This window comes from Bos grunniens, chromosome 11, assembly GCF_055505025.1.
Source record: "Bos grunniens cultivar Pamir isolate PY7600 chromosome 11, Bosgru_T2T1.0, whole genome shotgun sequence".
Taxonomy (NCBI): Eukaryota; Metazoa; Chordata; class Mammalia; order Artiodactyla; family Bovidae; genus Bos; species Bos grunniens.
Window position 1 is genome coordinate 39,384,764 of NC_141175.1, and position 14,046 is coordinate 39,398,809.

A 14,046-nucleotide genomic window follows, 5' to 3' on the forward strand; every position below is an offset into this window, starting at 1 on the left:
TTTTGAAGACCATGGGTGGAGGTGGGACTTGATGGCCTTTAAGCATGGGAGTGATGTGGTCAGATTGGAATCTTCAGGTGACCAGGCCAGGCAAGGTGGCCAGAGGACTCGGCAGTGGGCAGCTTCTCTGACAGTGACTGCCTATTTATATGTTTGGCTGGGTGCTGTCTTTTTGGCAGGAGGTGACAGCCCAGAAATGCTGGACCATATGTGGTTCACTACTTGGGGTAGCTGGGGGGTGGGGTGAGGGTGGTGGTGGTGAGGTGGATTCAGCTCACAAACCTCAAGCTCTTGGCAAACAAGTGACAGAGAATACATAACTGCTCTAGGGGGTGAACCCTAAAATGGTGATGCATTGCCCAGTGGTTCTGCTGGCAGGGGTGGGGTACATGATGGTGATATACGTGTGCGGAGTCGGGCAATGGAGGGCATAGGGCTTGGGGGAAGACTGGCCTTCTAAATACAGGGGACAACTTCGGGGGTATGACACAACAGGTGCTTGTCAAGCTGTTTAGCCTCCTCTAGACTGTAGCAGTGGCTGGGGCCTAACAGCTGGTGGTAGGAATGATGGGGCTGTGAGAAGAAACACAGCAACTGCAGAGGGTGTGCATCCATTTTCAGTCCTCAGTCCAGTAGAGGACGGGGTGGGCTGAAGCTGCCCCAAAGAGAAAGGCGAGGACTCTTGAAGTGCAAGGGCCCGTAGAGAGGGGACAAAGTGGATTCAACTGTAATAGTCAAACTTGTGGGACATCTGACAGTCACTGCCCCAGTGCTCTATTTAGTCTTCTCAAACCTGCAGCTTTCATTTTCAGCTTTCTGCTGCCTCCTTATTACTCTGCCTTTACTGAGGTTTCTTTCAAAAACAACAAAAAAAGAGAAGACCTTTCTCCCAGTTTTCCCCCAAGTTATTGTCCTATTTCTTTTCCTCCTTTGTTCCAAGCATTTGAGCCATCTACACTCTTGTCTTCACTGCCTTGGCCCCCAGGCCCTCCTTTCCTGCAGCAATCTGGCTTCTCTACATCTCTCTTCTGAAATTCTGTTTCCTAAGGATGAGTTGGTGATGAACAGGGACGCCTGGCGTGCTGCGATTCATGGGGTCGCAAAGAGTCGGACACGACTGAGCGACTGATCTGATCTGATCTGAATGACTTTTTATAAAAGGGGTACACTTTAAGAAAATATTTGGAGATGACTGGTTTTCAAGATAAAGCTCAAACCCTTGTTTTGGCATTGAAAGCTGTTTATAATGTAGTCTCAAATGATTCCATGGCTTCCTCCACCTCCCCTTCTCTCCCTTACTAAGTACTATGCTCTAACTACAATGGGCTATTACACATCTCCCAAGTGCACCAAAACTTTAAGAGTTTTAGTTCAAAGTATTTTTGCACCTAGTAGATGTCCAATAAACCTTAAACCTTGCAATTACTGCCTTATTGTCACTCCACTGGCCTTGAAACTGTCCTCCTTGACCATTTTCAAGGGTGCTATTCTGGTTTCTCTCCTGCTGCCTTTATTGCTTCTTCTTTGGCTGTGTCCTTCATATTCATTCCAAAAATACTTACTGAGCCCTTGTTGTATGTCAGGTATGGTGACAGGCACTAGAAATATAGCGGTGAACAATTAGACTAGATCCCTTTACCTCCAGGTTATACCCCAAAGCTCAGTCTTTAGCCCTTTCCTCTCCTTGTCTCCCTGTAGCTGATTCCCTGTCTTCTATTTCAAGCTACTTGTTGAGTATTTCTGCTTGCAAATACTCCAATCACCAGGTCTGACCTCTCATTTCATACATCTTTTTTTCTCACCTCCTCAAGCAGTTTCAATCTCTCTTGCATTGGCGGCCCCTTCTATATGAATTTCTATTGATAACTACTTCCCCACCAATATTAGAACCTGCTTACCTGAGGCATTTTTCTAACTGCTGTTTTTGCCTTTTTTCTAAGCTGCCCGTCTTTCTATCCTATCCATTCTTGCTACCTAAATCATTACTCTACAAATTAATGTCAGCTTTGCCTTTGAAGCAGTGGGAAGGAAAATGGTTTGAGGAAAATGATGTGTACTTTTTACAGGGCATTGGAACCATTCCCCCAGCAAGTTTCAGGGACATCTCACAAACCATTTAGCTTGGTGTCTCAGGGTCCAACCTAATTATGCCCTCCTATTCTACACAGACAAGAGCTTATTATTTCTAGAAGACACTGAACCTATTTCTGGTTCTTCGCTAGGGTCTCCCTAATTTATCCTGGCCCAAGACAACTACCTTCTCTCAGCTTATCATTTAGTAAACATTGCTTTCTTTCAATATTTCTCTGCCCAAAGAAACTGTGGGCAGAAATGGGCCTTTAGCTTTTCACAATCTATACTGAAGTTTACTGTCTTGTAAGCACTGTTCTGTTTAACACATGCTTGCCCCACCCCCAAACCCAGGAGATGCTGATTTCAACAGCTCCATCTTATACAGAGCTTAAGTAATTCACCCCTGGCCACAGTGGCAGAATGCAAATTTAAATTCAGGTTCGACTCCAGGATTTGTGCTCCTTGTGACCACCTGCCTGACTTCACAGTAGATATGAAGTACATAACAGACCCCAATCTTACCTCCAGGGACCCTGGGAACCAGGTCTGTACCTCCAAAAAAAGATGCCCTGCAGAGAAGAAACCTCAACAGGTATTTATGGTGGCTAACACTCCCCTCCCACAGGGATTTCTCTGTGATCTCCCACATTGCGTGGTTTGAACTACACACTTTGGCACCTAATTGTTTTCCTAATCTGCTGTTTCTTATATATATGTTTTTGCCTAATAGTAGAAAAATTTCCTCCTCTCATCAGGTTCAGCCTAGGTCTACTGGCTGACAGGAGGCTGCTAGGCCTTTACAGCAAAATCTTCCTTCCCGGTGAAGAGAATTAGCGGCACTAATTCCGAACCTTTGAGTCTTGTTAAAAATGCGGTCTTCCGATGAGATTTGGGGTGGGACCCGGGAATCTGCATTTTTAACATTGAGGTCATTCTTCAGCGGTTGTCGACAGATCAGCCTACATTCCTGCCAGTGTGGACTGCCCCATTTAGGCAGAGTTATTTCCTGGTACAATGATTTCTCTAAACATTGCACACAGTTGAAGAATTATAAGCTGGGCCTCCATTGTTTCTGGATACACCACTTGGCAGGTGTAGGAACATCCTCTGACAGGCTGCTTGCCACAGGTGCTATGCTCGACACGTGCGCCCCGCTGGTACCATCCCCCTTCAATCCTGCTGCCCAAACACCACCCTCTATGCCTACCACCACCCTGCAGCACCTACCCTCTCCCAAGCCCTTAGACCCACCCTAGCCCCCTTCCCTTCCCCCCTCCTCAGCCCCTCCCTTCCCCCCCAGCCCAGCCCTTCCCTCCCCCACCTTTTCTCTGGGCCCCCCAGGCTCCTCCCACCTCAGAACATTTTTTTGTTCCTGGCTAAGAGTTTTGCACATGGGATTGGGGGTGGGGCTGGGGCCGGCTGGACTAGAGGACACACTACCATTCATCAGAGGTCCTACAGAATGGGCATACTCTTCCAATCCGAGAAAACCCTCATGTTTTTTCTACCAGAGAAATGGGCAGAGGCCTCTCTCTGGAACCTAGCTGGAGGGATGTCACTCTCCAAGAGAGCCTTCCATCTCTGCAAACACCCCAAAGCAGGCCCAGCCTGCCGGGTTCCTTTGTTGGGATGAGAGGGAATGGAATCTTACCAATAAGATGAAAAGGGCTGGAGAAAATACCAGGAACGGGCCCACCTCTCTTCCTACAAAGGCCTAACGCTAAAAGGGGAGGAAAAAAAAGGCACCAACAAAGAGTTTAAGATAGCAGTTCCCAGCTTTTTCAAATATGAAGCATTTTTTAACCAATCCATTTTTTAATTCTTAAATTCTTGACATTACAGAACTAAACTGAAATTTATTAACATTCCACTCTTACATTTCTTATCGACAAACAGAAATAAAATTCATGAGCCAAAAACCCAAAACAAAACTAAAAACAGGGAAAAGCTTATAAAACTAAATATGGATCCCAGCATTAACAGCTGAACAGAGAATGTGATTTTTAAATTCTTAGCGGATGATAAAGTTGTGGAGAAACTGAACACTTACAAATTATTTAAAACCTGGAATCACTGACCAGAAATTACACAGTTGGATCATGGGAAAACAGCAGAAAGGGTTATGAGAGAACCTACACTGTTCTAGCTGCACCCCATGCCCTTCTCAGAAGAAAGCCTGGCATTGATTAGATATTGGGCCAGACTAATACTGGCAGCAGAACCAGTGATAGTAACCTGCCTACCAGAAGAGCCTTCCACTGGGTTGGCAATTTTGATCTGGGCCCCGGACATCTGGCGGATCTCATTAATGTTGGCGCCTTGGCGCCCGATTATGCAGCCAATTAAGTTATTTGGAATGGTGAGTTCATGGGTGGTTTGAGTAGATGCATCCAAACTTGCCCAATAGCCTTTCACCTCTGGAGAGCTGGAGTCAATTCCGGCGAATCCGGTCCCGCCGTGCATCATGGCAAAGTGAGACTGTTGTCTTGCCACCTGGTTCAGCTTGGCCAGATCGAGCGGAGAAATGGTGTGTTGTCCTTGAATCGAGTAGGCATCTAGAGGTGGTCCCTCCAGGTCATGGGTGGCGTGGGGGTAGCCCGCAGCGTCGCTGCACCGATCTTGGCCGCCCGCGCAGATGACTGGAGAGCTGGCCGGCATGGGCTGGTACGGAATGGTCATGACTCTCCCTTGCGGAGACTGGGAGAGCGTCTCCAGCATGACCAGGCAGATCTGCTTGACACACTCGGTGACAGACTGCGGCACGCCAGCAATGGTGATGGCCCGCTCGGTGGAGTTGGGCAGCATATCCCCCGCCACCTGGACCTGGGCCCCGGTACTCTCGCGGATCTCTTTGATCTTACACCCGCCTTTCCCAATCAGGGAGCCGCACTGGGTGGCCGGCACCACCAGCCTCAGGGTGACCGGGGGCCTGCTGGCCGCCGTGCTGTTGGTCATGGAGCTGTTGATATCTTCTTCCAGCTTGTCGATAATCATAGCGAAGGCCTTAAAGATGGCATTGGTGGGGCCGGTCAGAGTGATGATTCTCTCCGGGCAATTCCCCTCCGAGATGTTGATCCGCGCGCCACTCTCCTCGCGGATCCTCTTAACCGACTCCCCTTTCTTCCCAATGATGCTTCCTACTTCCTTTCCGTGCATAAGCAGCCGAATGGTGAGAGTCACATTTAGTCCACTTTCAGTCACACCGGCATCCATGGCGAGCGGCGGGCGGCGTTCGGGGGAGTTGGGCTCGTTACGTGGTCAAGTCTTTGGTGGCTGGCGGGGGGAGGGGAGGTGTAGGCCCAAAACTGCCGGCGCGAGGCGAGCGAGGGCCGCGGGAGCGAGCGGGCGCGGGCAGGAGGCCGCGGCGTCGTCGCAGGGGCGGGCGGCGGCGGCGGAGGGGGCGAGCGGGGCCGGGAGCGGCGGGCGGGCGGGTGGGCGAGGGCGCGGCGGTGGCGACTCCGGCGGCAGCCTCGGCGGTCTGGGCGGGGCGGGAAGCCCGCTTTCAACCCCGCGTACCCTCTGACCCCGGAAGTGCTTGCTGCGCAGGACCCTTTGAAAAAAAAATGAGGACCCATCCTTTTTAGGTCACAAGATTGCGCCAACCCCAATAGAGTAGTTTTTCAAAAACCCTCTTAATAGGCTAGCATTGAAAATAAAGCACCGGTGGGCAGAAGCTGTGATTCCGGCAAAATTTTAAGACGAACATGTATTTTATTAACCCCAGAAGGCGCCGGCAGACGTTTGGAAATGGCAATGTTGTGCTTGGGAGCGACACATTATTTCCCGCCGTACAAAAGCGGTTTGAGTGCGGAGCGACACAGACAGCCCTGGCCGTAACTGCAGGCGGCTGCTAGGACGCCGCGGGTTTAAAACGTGCGCGTGAAGAGACCAGAGCGCATGCGCAAGGGTGTGGGGAGGACGGGAGGGGCAGCCGCGGTCTTCCGGGGGGGAGGGGAGGCGAGACGAGGCCTTTGGGGCGGGCGCCCGCTCGGACGGGCACGTGGGGCCCCTTCGTCCTCAGCGTCCGGGCGCCCCGCGCCAGTCCCCACCCCCGCCCCGGCCCTGTGGCGGCAGCTGGTGGGGAGAAAGACCAAAATCATCCCGCGCCACCGCCATCAGAGTCGCGGCTGTGGTGATGGTTTCTGGGAAGTGCTAGAAACGGGGCCATAAAGAGAATGGCGTCCATTTACATAATGCTTTGTCCGCATTTTGCAACTCTCTTCGTTAAGCCCGCAGAAACCCCACCTCCTACGCTGGTGTCGTTTTAGTCGCTGCTGCCTCGTCACACGTTTAAGACAATGGCGTGCATTTATCCGGGCTCTTGGGGGGGTTCCTGCGGTTTCCCCCGCGAGGGTTACGCTCCCGCTGCTGCCTTTCGGCACCTTCGCCGCTCAGCGCAGCCATCGCGCCCGCGCGGTCCGGGGGCGGCCCCCAACTGGGCCCGCCATCTTGGAGGACCTTTCCTGAGGGTGTGGAGCCGAGCGGCCCTCCCGCTGAGGAAAGGTCGCTGGGGCCGTTGGTGCGCCAGTTGTGATTTCTGCCCGTTCCCTTTTCCTTCGGTTGAGCCAGACAGAACAGGCCGAGTGCGCGGCGTGCTTTAGGATCCTTTAGGGAAAGCGGCTAACGTGGCGGTGCCTCAGTCCCCCGCCCCCTTCCCCGCGGGGGTGGCCGCCATATTTGCTGAACACAAAATGGCGACACGTGTCCTGGATTCGTCGCCAACGAAAAATTGGGGTCGCCCTGAAAACTAGAATGGGGCCCCCTCCCACCCCACCCACGGTATGGGGCCTTCTCCGCGCAACGAGTGCTGTGGCCAGAGTGGGTTGAAACCGCGTAGGCTGGTCCCAACCTTAGCGGGGAATTTTATTGTTTTTTTAATACTTATTTGGCCGTGCCAGGTCTTAATTGCGCCATGTGGGATCTTGAGTCTTCATTGCAGCATACAGGATCTTTTAGTTGCAGCATGTGGACTCATTTCACTGACCAGGGCTGGAACCTGGGGCCCCCTGCATTATGAGCAGAGTCTTAGCCACTGGACCACCAGGGAAGTTCCATCAGCGGGCGAATTTTAATACATTTCTCTCATTAGTTTGCAATAGCATCGCGATTATAGAAAGTAGGCAGCATATCCAGTCCCTAGCTCGTTATGTTTAATAATGAATGGATAAGTGGGGGCGCAGTACCAAAACATTTAGCAATCACTAAGGAATGAGATGCGAAATTACTGCTTTCCTAGACTTATAAGATAGGCTGTTGTGCTGGAGAGAGAAATACATGGTATTATAAAGTTTCTTCTTTAAAAAAAGCAATTTCCATGAAGCGTTTAGGATACCTATGACCTTTTCCATAGGCCAGCGTGGCCAGTGAACCTCAGTTTACCTCAACTGTTAACTTGTAGACTAGAAGGGAAGGACATTTTTTGTGCATTTACCAGTGCTAGATCCTCGGCTAACCGTTTTACTGCATACTATCTTTTTTACGATGATTCTCTGAAGTACGTGTTCTCTCTTTTTTTAACAGATGAATTCATTTAGGCCCAGAGAGATGAAGTGACTAATTGAAGGTCACACAGTGTCCAGGATGGATTCCAGACCTTCTGATACACTTATTGGTGAGCACATTTTCAAATTTTTCTTCTAAGTCAGGGTTTTAGAATTTAGATACTATTTGGACGTTCAGGTGAGCTTGTTATTTAAAGGAACCCTTCAGGTAACTTCTTGATGCATAGTCATCCCCTGTTTGTATCTGTTTGGGAATTCCCAGTTTTTCCTGGTGTGAGCTATGTCTGTAAGGGGCTCAGATGCCTTTTTTTTTTTTTTAATGTGTCTGGATGAGGCTAGAGAGAAGGAAGTGATTCAGCCCTGCATGAAGCCTCAAGTATCTGTCAGTCCGGCCTGGTCTGTGGCACATTTGAACTTACCTGGCTCTGTGGGAACAAACAGTTTCTTTGTATGACTCATTTGCTTCCTTCAGCTACACATGGGCATGACTTCCCCCTTCCCCACCCCAACCTCCACCCAGGTGAAAATAAATAAACTTAACTCTGGCGCCAGGCCTCCGTTTCTTCACAGATATTGACTGAGCGTGACAATGTTAGATAAATTGCGGCCTGTGGACTTTTCAGTTCATTGTAACAACTTGGGGACCAAGCAACAAATATGTGCCTAAATAGGGCTGTGTTGTGTGGGTGGAGAGAAGTGCTTTTTGCTTCTTTTCACTTACACCGATCTGGTGCATTAGACTCTCCAAAAGGCCTTCATGTTACCATAGATAGTCCCACAGACAACTTTAATAGATAGGTACATAACAGTCACAATGACAGTCACAGCACTAAGTGCTTACTGTGTGCCAGGCACTATTTGAACTTTTATTTTGTTCGTTATTTCAGTGGTTCTCACATTTTTAAAAGCAAACCACTATGAAAAATATGTTTTGCATAATAACTGAAACATATATACACATTTATATGAAGAAATGAAAATATTTGCAAAAACTACTTACTCATACTGCATGCAGTGTACTCTGGTAATTTCTGTTCTCTACTTTTAAAAGAAGGAGATGCATGTCAAACTAAAGAGATAAAAACCTTGTTAAAACATAGGAGACAACAAAAGGAGTAAATTATAATTTACAAAGTAATTATAATCAAGAATTATCCTAAAAAAAAAAAGAAGAATTCATGTGATTCAAAGCATTCTGATCCTCTGCCACCTGTTTCTTTTCCCTAAAGAAAATTTTATCCACTGGGTCTTTCTTCCCAAGACTGCCCAGTGGAGTGAAGTTGCTCAGTCATGTCCGACTCTTTGCGACCCCATGGACTGTAGCCTACCAGGTTCCTCCATCCATGGGATTTTCCAGGCAAGAATACTGGAGTTGGTTGCCATTTTCTTCTCCAGGAGGTCTTTGCGACTCAGGGATTGAACCTGGGTCTCCTGCATTGTAGGCAGACGCTTTACCGTCTGAACCACCAGGAAAGTCATAAACGTTTTCTTCCAGATGTATTTCTTTAATCTCTTCATGTCTGAATATGTCTGGGACTTTACTTACCTTCCCAACAAGGCCTTCCGTTTCCCAGCTCTCAGCACTGACCTCTTCAGAGTCTTATACCCCTTCCCTTGGATAGCCCACATTTAGCTTTTGATGAAATTATAGTGTGTCTTGCTGTTGGTAATGCGTTGTATGGGCCTCAGGTGTTTTGCGTGACCCTGAGATCAGGCAAAGAGGGCACTGGACATGGGAACTGGTGGCTCTGGCCCCTAGCTCCAGCTCTGCCACTGACTGGCTTTTGGACTTCTACAATCAAGTTCATTTATCTGAGCCTCAGTTTTCCCATCTGTAAAACAGGAGAGTAAATGCTGTCTAAGGCCCCTTCTAATTCTGTCCAGATGATCTGGGTTATTTACAAACCTCCCTGGGAGGGAGGGTTGTGTAAATGTTTTACTCATGTACAGTACATTCTCCACTTCCTTCCTCAGACCTGCACTATCTCGTGGATATGTGAGTGAATTCCACACCTCCCATTTTACAGATGAAGCCACTGAGATACAGAGGAACTGACTATAAATAGTCACTACCCCACCCCTGGAGCCTCACATGACTCTTCCAGGTTCATTAAAGGGTTTAACAAGGTTGGGAAGGTGAGTCAGGCTTTCACTTTGGAAATTGAAACATAGAATTTTTGCTTCCTTTGACCTCACATAGATATGTTATATAAAACTTTTCAAAGTGTTATTTAATCATTACAGTCAATTTTGCCAGTGAAAGACCCATCTTTGGATCAGAGTAGTCAAGCGACTTGCCCAAGGTTACACAGCTTGTTAGGGCCTCAGCTGGTGATCTCGATTCTTAATTGTGGATTATTCCTTTTCTTGGCTTCTCATACGGTGTCACTGACTTTAACACATGGGATAACTTCGTATTAAATTCAAAATGTTTTCTATCCAGTCATTATTTTTCTGTCCCAGAACATCCAATTCGTTATGTTAGGTTCCTGACACTTTTGGTTCAAGAGGCTGTCCTCTCTCTGGTTCTCTAATGTTTACATTTGTGGATTTGGGAAGTGGTGAGAATAAGACTTAAGTTCTCTTGGGGCAGGGACTACTTTTTTCCCCCTCTCCCCAACCTTCCTGGTCCAGCAACTGTTCTGTAGCTTTTAATATTTGCCCTGTCAACACACAGCATTTTCCCCCAAAACGTGACTTCTTTTTCTCTTTCTCCTTCATATTTAGCTTTCCGTTTCTCTTTTATTTAAAATTACTGTAAATTAAGAGGGCCTTTCCCCTGTTACTTTTCAGGATACTATACAGTGCAGTTTAGAAACTTGTCTTACCCACTGTTAGTAACAATTTGACCTCATATGCGGGTAATCCTCCATTGGTGTTAGGGAATCAGTGCTTGGTTTCCTCAGAAATAGGAGAAATCTGTTGGTGTGCTTTACAGAAGCAGATCTGTTGGTGTGCTTTACCAGAATTGGCCTAAGTTCTTCAGTTGGACAAAGCATTGCCCAAGGATTCCCCAGGGTCACTCTAACCGAAATGCGGCCTGGAGAACAGTGCAGAGAAAAGTTAAAGGGGAAATGAGAACGAATGCAAATACAAAGTGTAGAATATGAGGAAGGAAAAAAAGGTAGGAGAAGGAAAGAGAGAAAAGAATAGGGCAGAGAGAAGAGAGGGATACAGAATCAGTGGAAAGGAGGTGAGAAGAGCGATCCAGAGGTCTGTTAACCTCTCCTGTGGTGTGGGACAAATCAAGGAAGAGCAGCTAGTATAACTCTTCCTGAGTTGATCTTTTCTTATTCTCTGTTTCCAGTGTCAGGTAGGGGAAGTTACTTTGTTTCTGCTATCAGTTGGAAATGTGATTAGATGCCAGTAATTTTATATTATTTTATTGAAATATAGTTGATTTATAATGCTGTGTCAGTAAGAAACTTTTGTATATATATTCTTTTTTTATTCTTTTCTATTATGGCTTATCACAGGATATTGAATATAGTTCCCTGTGCTATACAGTAGGACCTTGTTGTTTATCCATTCTGTGTATAATAGTTTGCATCTGCTAACCCCAAACTCTTTAATTCATCTCTCGCCTACCCTGCCTCCCTCTTGACAACCACAAGTCTGTCTTCTGTGCCTGTGAGTCTGTTTCTGTTTTGTAGATAGGTTTATTTTTGTCATATTTTAAATTCCACATGTAAGTGATATCATATTGTGTTTGTGTTTCTCCTTCTGACTTACTTCACTTGTATGATAATCTCTTAAGTCCATCCATGTTGTTGCAAATGGCATTATTTCATTCTGCTTTATGGCTGAGTAGTGTTCCATTGTATATGTGTACCACCTGTTCTTTATCCATTCAGCTGTCAATGGACATTTAGGTTGATGCCATGTTTTGGCTATTGTAAATAGTACTGCTGAGAAGTTAGCGATGTATATATCTTTTCAAATTACACTTTTGTCCAGATATATGCCCAGGAGTAGGATTGCTGCATCATATAGATGCCAGTAATTCTAATATTAGCCTCCATTCACCTGGTTTACTAAGGAAACGATTTACAAAATCATATAACGTATTTGAGGTAAAAATTTCATGTTCTTTCATTAGGCAGATACTTACTGATTGCTTGATATGTCCCAAACACTGAGGCTATAAAAATGAATGAGATATTGTCCCTGCCCTCAGGATGTTTATGGTTTGAAGAGATAGATGAGTAAACAGATTCAAAGTGTAATGTCTTAAAGTATTGGGATACGAGTAAGCTTTGGTGCTTACCAAGCTATGGTGTTACGGGTTCAGAGGAAGCCCTTGATTCAAGCCTTGGAGAGGGAATCTGGGAAGGCAGCTTGGAGAAGTTGTCATTCACTCTGAGTCCCAAGTTGGTAAATTGCATAGTGAAGGGCAGGGAATGGTATTCCAGGCAGAGGGAGCAAGAGCCCAAAGGCATAGAGTTCAGTCCATTCAGAAGTTGTAACCATTTCACAGAGACATGAAAGATATTTGCATGATTCAGTTTGTGGTGATTATTGTTTTGCTGTTTCAAAAATGTAGATATTGAGACTTGTCTGTGTTCACTAGAGCACAGTTAAAAATTCTTATTTTGTAGCAATAATTCTCTTTTAAGATGAAGACACTAGAAGTCACATTTCCTATCTAGAGATTTTAAGGTCAAAATGTAGGTAAAGCAGAGCTTTTGAATTAGCAAATAATGATTAACCCTTTGTACAGTAAAAGAAAGCAGCTGCAATGGACAGCATATCCCTTTCTCATCCAACTTTTGGATTTTTGTTTTCTTTTGTTTTTAAAGGGTAGTGTGTGGACATTTAGGGTCTTTGTTTAGCTGCTTAGGATGTTTGGGTTAGAAAGTAGAGAAAGGAGTTCAGGAATAATTGCTACTTATGGCAGAACAAAAGAAATTTGTTTGAATAGCTCATTTCTCTGATAACACCTGCTGAGCACAAGCAAGACTTGGTTAAGGACATTGTTTCAGAGAGACAGTTACTTCAACCAGATAAAAAACATTTATTCACCATTATTCACTGTGTAAAGTGTTTGGTGTCCATACTAAGAGCATTTAAGAGTTTTTTGAGATGTGGATAAAGCTGCATTAAACAGAAACCTTATGTGTATTCATTGCACAATACTGGGATTTAACATAGATTAAAAGAAAAAAATGTGTTATGCATGGTTTAGAGAAGAATGCTTAGAATATAGTGCGTGTGTCCATGGTTGTTTCTCGGTTCTCTTAATCTCTCAGCAGTATTTGACCCTCCTTCCTCACTAGTTTCATTTTGCTTTTAGGATTCTCCTCCCTTGGTTCTCTTTCTGCCTCTGTAGCCCCTTCTTCTCAAATTCCTATGCAAACCCCTCCCACCCAACACATACATTTTTTGGCTGATTTCTTTCTCATCTCGTCAGCCTCCAATGATGGAGTACTCAGATCACTCCTTGGATCCCTCCTCTGTGTACACTCATTTCCTAGGTTCTCTCTTTTAGGAATTTAAATACCATTTATACCTTGAGAATGATAAAGTATATATTACTAGATTAAATGTCTTCCTGTGAACTCAAAGAGTCTAATGTCAGCTGCCTACAGGGTAATAGCTTCTTGAACTTAGTGTATTCAATACATTAACCTTGGAACTTCTCTCAAACCTGTACCTATGTCAGTTTCTCCCCACCTCAGTTTCAGTTTTATAGAGGGCTCTTCCTTGACTCTATTCTCCCCCCACCCCCTTTTGGGGGAGCTGTGTCACATGGCATGCAGGATCTTAGTTCCCCAACCAGGGATTGAACCCATACCCCCTGCACTGGAAGCATGGTGTCTTAACTACTGGCCCACGAGAAACGTCCCTCTTGACTCTCTTTTTTCTCTTTCTTTCATCATCCAATCCACCAGCAGGTCCTATGAGCTTTACCTTAAAATACATCCAGAGTTTGAACACTTCTCACCCCCTTCCCTGTTACTATTGGAATACAGTCTTCCTCCTTTTGCTCTTGGTCCCTGAGTCTGATCTTAACAGTGACTAGAGTAATTTTGTTAAGTGTATATCAAATCATGCCACTCCTCTGCTGAATACTGTCCACTGAGTCCCACCCAGAATAAACACTGAAGTCCTTAAAGTGATCCACATGGCCGCGTGGGATCTTCTCCCAGCGTGTATCACCTCTCCCAGCTCCTCTGACTTCACCTTCTACCACTCTCCCCTTGTGCTCTGGCCACACTGGTCTCTCTGCAGTTGATCCAGCATGCCACGCCTTGGGACCATGGTAGTTTCTTTTTCTGGAACACTTCTTCCAGATGTCATATGGCCTCCTCCCTTGCCTCCTTCAGGTTTCTGCTCAACTGTCACCTAATCTGTGAACCTTTCCTTGGCCATCCTTATCTATGATAAAAACCATCTCTACTCTCTGCCTTTCTTGTTTCCCTTCCTGCTTTGTTTTCCTCCTTAGAACTTATTTCTGTTTGATATACTGTTC

At 46.1% G+C, this 14,046-nt stretch overlaps 2 protein-coding genes across 51 annotated transcripts in view; one reads left to right on the top strand and one right to left on the bottom strand.

The window, feature by feature from the left end:
• Nucleotides 1–3,829: 3,829 nt before the first annotated feature.
• PCBP1 (poly(rC) binding protein 1) lies at nucleotides 3,830–5,609 on the bottom strand. Its single transcript, XM_086326192.1, has one exon. The coding sequence runs from the start codon at nucleotides 5,284–5,286 to the stop codon at nucleotides 4,216–4,218; it is 1,071 nt and encodes a 356-aa protein (XP_086182318.1). The 5' UTR covers nucleotides 5,287–5,609; the 3' UTR covers nucleotides 3,830–4,215.
• A 359-nt stretch (nucleotides 5,610–5,968) lies between these two features.
• LOC147362966 (uncharacterized) overlaps nucleotides 5,969–14,046 on the top strand; it is a 57,988-nt gene continuing 49,910 nt past the window's right edge. For 26 of the 50 annotated variants that reach the window (XR_015136652.1, XR_015136654.1, XR_015136671.1 and 23 more), the window contains exons 1-3: nucleotides 5,998–6,852; nucleotides 7,594–7,684; nucleotides 9,549–9,710. Coding sequence is in view for 8 of the 50 variants with exons in the window: in XM_086326193.1 (XP_086182319.1) it covers nucleotides 7,654–7,684 (31 nt within the window). In the remaining 42 variants the exon portion in view is untranslated. Of the gene's footprint in view, nucleotides 6,853–7,593; nucleotides 7,685–9,548; nucleotides 9,711–14,046 lie in introns of all 50 variants that reach the window. The other 24 variants (XR_015136675.1, XR_015136662.1, XR_015136677.1 and 21 more) reach the window with 2 other exon arrangements.